The 4,957-nt window shown below is 41.6% G+C and overlaps 1 protein-coding gene across 10 annotated transcripts in view; it reads right to left on the bottom strand.

The window, feature by feature from the left end:
- Positions 1-2,390: 2,390 nt before the first annotated feature.
- The window catches only part of CAB39L (calcium binding protein 39-like), an 86,781-nt gene continuing 84,214 nt past the window's right edge, over positions 2,391-4,957 (bottom strand). For 9 of the 10 annotated variants that reach the window (XM_012723310.1, XM_012723306.1, XM_012723309.1 and 6 more), the window contains one exon: positions 2,391-4,315. In XM_012723310.1, coding sequence (XP_012578764.1) covers positions 4,136-4,315 — 180 coding nt within the window. In that variant the 3' untranslated portion in view covers positions 2,391-4,135. The remainder of the gene's footprint in view (positions 4,316-4,957) is intronic. The other variant, XM_012723302.1, reaches the window with a different exon arrangement.

Below are 4,957 nucleotides of genomic sequence, written 5' to 3'. Positions count from 1 at the left end.
TAATCACAGTTTCTTGAAGTAACAGCAAAACAGAGATTAAATACAAAAGATGTTGCGTTGATGGTAAGGGGTTCTGGCTTTAGAAAGGAATTGGTAACTGCACACCCTCCTCCCTGGGAGTGTGATGAGGGACTAGGTGAGCCCAGGAGGACTCAGAAGTGCATTGATCAGTAACTGCCTGATGGGGGAGGAATGTGAAGTGGAGGAATGTGAAGTGGAGGAATGACTGGCTGGCTAGCAACACTCCTATCGGGAAATCTGAGCAGATGTTAGGTCCAACTGAAAAAGTAAGCCAAGAAAATAAAAGCAGGTGCAGAGTTGAAGTATGAAATTAACACCTCTGTAGAGTCAAGGGATTGCTTAAAATGCCAGAAAAATTCAAGACCGAATTCCTTACCCTAAACACAGGTCTAATTTGATCTTCCAAGATCAGACATCCAAGTGGAACAAAGTTAGTAGTTCCTGTAAGTGAATCTTGTTTTTGAAATATTCTAATTGAGTTACCCAGAGTTCCCCTTTTCCTTGGGGACCATGAGGAATGAAGTGTCTGGTCCCCTGGGTGGAGAGCTTGGTAGGAGGTGGTGGGATATGCAGCCTCATTTCCCAAGAGAGGGAATTTGGGATCAGTTAGCCCCAAATTCTGGCTATGCTGCCTGCCAGCTGTTTGATCTGGAGCAAGTTATTCACGCTCTTATGTGACTCAGCGTCCTCCTCCATGGAGGGCTGACACAATGAGCTGTGTAAAGAGGCTTTGTAAACCAGGATTTTTTCTTTTCTATTTTGCCTTATGGTAATTATGTTAATGGAACTTTCTGTATTTCAAAAGCAAAAGTAGGGTCTTATTCATACTCATCTTCAATCGTCTTTGGAAGGCTAAGTCTAGTTTTTCAGTCCCTGTATAATTCGGACCTTTATTTGATTATGGGACTTCACTGGAATATCCAAGCCCTCCCTGAAAGAAAACACTTGAAAAGGATGATGACACACAATATTCTTTTTGGATAAAACAAAGATATAAAAATCTTTATTTCTTCTAATATAGACAAGGAAGATCTGTGAAACAGAAGATTTCATATTCAAAACAATTTTAGTGCTTTTTAAAAATTCATTTCCCTCCCCTTTATTACAATCAGTTTTGGGTCCTGGGTCATTTCCAGACTACCCCATAGCTGAGAGCAGTCACATCTCTTATAGACAGTCCAGTGCAGTTAGTCATAGAGGCTTTGAAAAACTCACTCACCCCTCCCCAGCATACATTGCTCCCCTGGGGCCTCTAAGGATGAGAACCCATGGAGGCTGGCAGTTAGAACAAGGGCCTTGTGCCACTCAGTCTTTTCTCTGAGGGTAATCTTAGTGTTTGGGCGGATGCCTGGCTTTAGCCCAGAGCCTCGTCCAAGAACATTATGATCTCAATCCCTGCTGGCTTCACGCTGGGACCTGAATGCCCCAAGGAGCCTCCCTGGCTGCAGTGGGGGAGGGTGCCTAGTACAGACATCTTCAACTTTCCTAGTTCACAGCCTTGAGGATGCAAGAGGGAGAAAGAACTGGGGCTTGGCTTCAGGCATGGTGACTTGTATCCAGGTCTCGCCCAGTGTGGGATAATCTGCTCGGAGCCTCACTTTCCTCAAATTTAAATGGGAATGACTCTGGCAGTGGGGCAGCATCAGTAATGCGATGTGAATCTTGATTGTCCAGCAAGAGTGCTCGGTCCCACCACTTGGAGGATGGGACGGCATCCTCCTCAGGACCTTGGCCTCACCTAAGGCTTTCCTTTCGGTGAGGTGACAAGAACATGGATGAGACACAAGTTCAGGAGGGAAGCTGACTGTGGAGTATGCGGCACCTTCTTATTTAGTCAATCTTTATTGAAATGTGTGCTTTGGAAATAATTTATGAAATAGGACCTTTTAAAAGTTCAATCCTCAATATTTACATCGTTTGTACAAACATATTTGGGCTGTGAGTGCTCCCCTTTTATGTTAATAATTTAATATACATTTGCTTCACAACAAGACCCTAGCTATTTCATTTATTGCCTCCAATTCAGTTTTCTGTTTGACAGTAACTAGGCTAAGGGGTTGCTAGAAAAAAAAACTCACTCAGGCCCTCCCTGGTGGTGTAGCGGGTTAAAGCACAGCACTAAGAAGCTAGAGCCACTTCCGCATGAGTTCAATTCCCACCTGCCCCGGAGGTGACCACATGGCGTGGCAGACCTCTCCTGACCCGCCCGCTGCTCCCCTCAGCAGTGTATTTCGTCGATCTGCCTCTTCTGCTCCCCGCTCTGTCTCTGGTGAATCCTCTCTCCCTCCACATCTCTGGCCTATACCCCGGTTCCATATTAGTAAACAAATAAATCTTTAAAAAAAAAAAAAAACTCACTCAAGTACAGAGGAAATAAAATGTTTTATTTATCAAAAAAGAATTAAAACAAAGCCTTGCTTTCCAATTGAAAACATGTGTATCATGATGTTGTAGAATAGTATTAAGCAACCAAATAAATGTTCAACAGTTACATGCCTGGTGATTCTTTTTATCAAAGAGGCAAAACTAGAGAGCTAAATTCTAAGAGATTCAGGACTGTCAGGGAATGTTATAAAAATGATCCGACTTCAGTGACTAAAGATTAAGGTCATCATGGCCAGAGCTGTTACAGGGTCCACAGCTCTTGCACCATTACCCCAGGATCCAAGCTGGGCAGCGAACACGAGCCTGCACCCCAGCCAAGAAGGATGAAACCTCACCAGGTAACCCTTCAGATGCAGTATCAACAGAGCGTACCGATGCTGGAGAAGGATTCCTAGAGGGAGAAAGCTCCCTCTCTAGGAAGAAAAGCATCTGGTTGAAGTACACAGCACCCAATTTGGAAAAACCAAGAGTTCTTATGAAAGGCAGCAATTAATGATCTGGATACAGAAGACTTATGAACAATCACAGATTAATAACTGTACCTTGAGTGCTCTGCAAATATATCTTTAAAATCCAATTTATATACTTGCCATCTGAAAACAAATCATGTTCTTTTGCTGTTGCTCCATGCCTTAATCATGCTGGCTTACGAGAAATTTGGGGCCAGAGTTTTATAGGTTTTCTACCTTGACACTAAAGGTGTTGATGAAAAATTAGTGATGAAAAATTAACTGAAAACTAATTTGCCATTTGAGAATATTTTTATGCATTCAATCATTTGCCCTATTAATGGGAATGTTTCCTTACAAAAGTGGGCTAAAGACCAGTATAACCCTCTAGACTCATGGTTTTATACATGCTAGGCATCCTAGTGCAATGATTCCTATTCTAAAATATATGTCATCATCAAACGAAACTGTCCCCCAAGATGACACTGTTTCTGAAATGTCCCAAACATTCACTAACCCTGCAGAAGGTAGCATGAAATAGCAATGACAAGAGCTGGAGCTGTGGTTCTTAACTGCCTAAGTCTCAAGAGAGCTGGCCATCCCCTGGGGGTCATCTGCTTACATACTGTGACCCTTGTTAAGCCATCCTATTTTACTTAGTTTACTTTACGTACATGCTAACCGGACTGCAGGAGGGAGGGGGTATGTGTGCCATGAGTCAGGAGTGCAAAAGGAAGGCTGAGCAGGGAGGTTAGTTTCAGTCAACAGACAGGGGCAGGGAACAAGAATATGACTGAAAACATGAATGTTATTTTCAGTTCTTTCATTATGTTTTAAGAAATCTACTTGTCAAGTGCAGGTAAGCAAAATGATTTTGTGCTTCTTGCCTCATGTCCATTTCTCTGATAACTTGTTTTTGTTGAGGACTCAGGTTATTCAACATGGGATTCTGGTTGGTGACTCATGGTGACTGGAGGCTCAGGCCTGCAAGCCCTTGGCCCTGATGGCTTTGTCAAAACAAAGGGTTAAAATTGCTTCTATCAATGTCTCATATAATGGCTCTGATTTTGCATAAATAATCACAGACTTGATTAAAATGAATGTATTGTGCTAGGTTAATTTTTTTTTCATTCAAATATTTATATTCTGTCTACTCTCAACAATGAATTGAGAAAAAGTAGGCACCTTGAAAGCCTGCCCAAGAATGATTATGTTTGAAATGATACTTCTGTACAACACCAAATGAGACAGTGAGTGTGGCAAGAATCTGAGTGAGCTCTTCAAGGGGCTGTTTTCTTCAAGTCTCGAATCTGTTTAATCAAGTAGTTCTTTTCATCAGTGAACTGCTCATCATCCGTTCTATCTTTTTGGAAGCTGCTCAGGAACTCAATGAGCTTGGGTTGATTTTTTAATAGAATCTCCACAATAGGTTGTGTTTTGTGAGGACTGGCGACAAATACCTGAAACAAAAACAATATAATCTCAGGATAAGAAATGCATGCCAGCCAAGACAAAATGGATTCAACAGGTGTCACTTGTATTAGTAAAATATAGAGAGCCCCAGATAACTTTTCACTGAGGAAAATCAGTAATTCCTTACCTATATCCATTTTCTATATATAATGCAGAAATATATTAAAAATACTTAATCTGGGCACTCCCTGGTGGCACAACAGGTTAAAGCACTGCACTATAAAGCTAACTGCAGCCCCTGCAGCATGAGTTCAATCTCCAGCCAGGTTGCTGACCCACATGGCATGGCAGACCTCTTCTGACCTGCCTGCTGCTCCCCTCAGCAGTATATTTTAGCCGATCTGCTGTTCTGCTCCCCGCTCTTTCTCTGGTGAATCTTCTCACCACCCTCCCCCATACTTCTGGCCCTGTACCCAAGTTCTTATATGTATAAATAATCTAAAAAAAAAAACTTTAAAGTACTACAATACATTTTTAAATTACAACAAAATATATCATTGTATATACAACATAATGCTTACTTAGCATAATAAAATACTCTTAAAATGTTTAATATTTTAATATATTAGTCTGACTCAAAAGTTAAAGACAAGGATAAAAAGTTCTCCTCTTGGCCCTCCCTGGTGGCG

This window comes from Condylura cristata, unplaced genomic scaffold (genome assembly GCF_000260355.1).
Source record: "Condylura cristata isolate star-nosed mole 26May11 unplaced genomic scaffold, ConCri1.0 scaffold00010, whole genome shotgun sequence".
Classification (NCBI taxonomy): domain Eukaryota; kingdom Metazoa; phylum Chordata; class Mammalia; order Eulipotyphla; family Talpidae; genus Condylura; species Condylura cristata.
The sequence above is the reverse complement of the archived record's forward strand: the minus strand, read 5'-3'. Positions and strand labels throughout refer to the sequence as shown.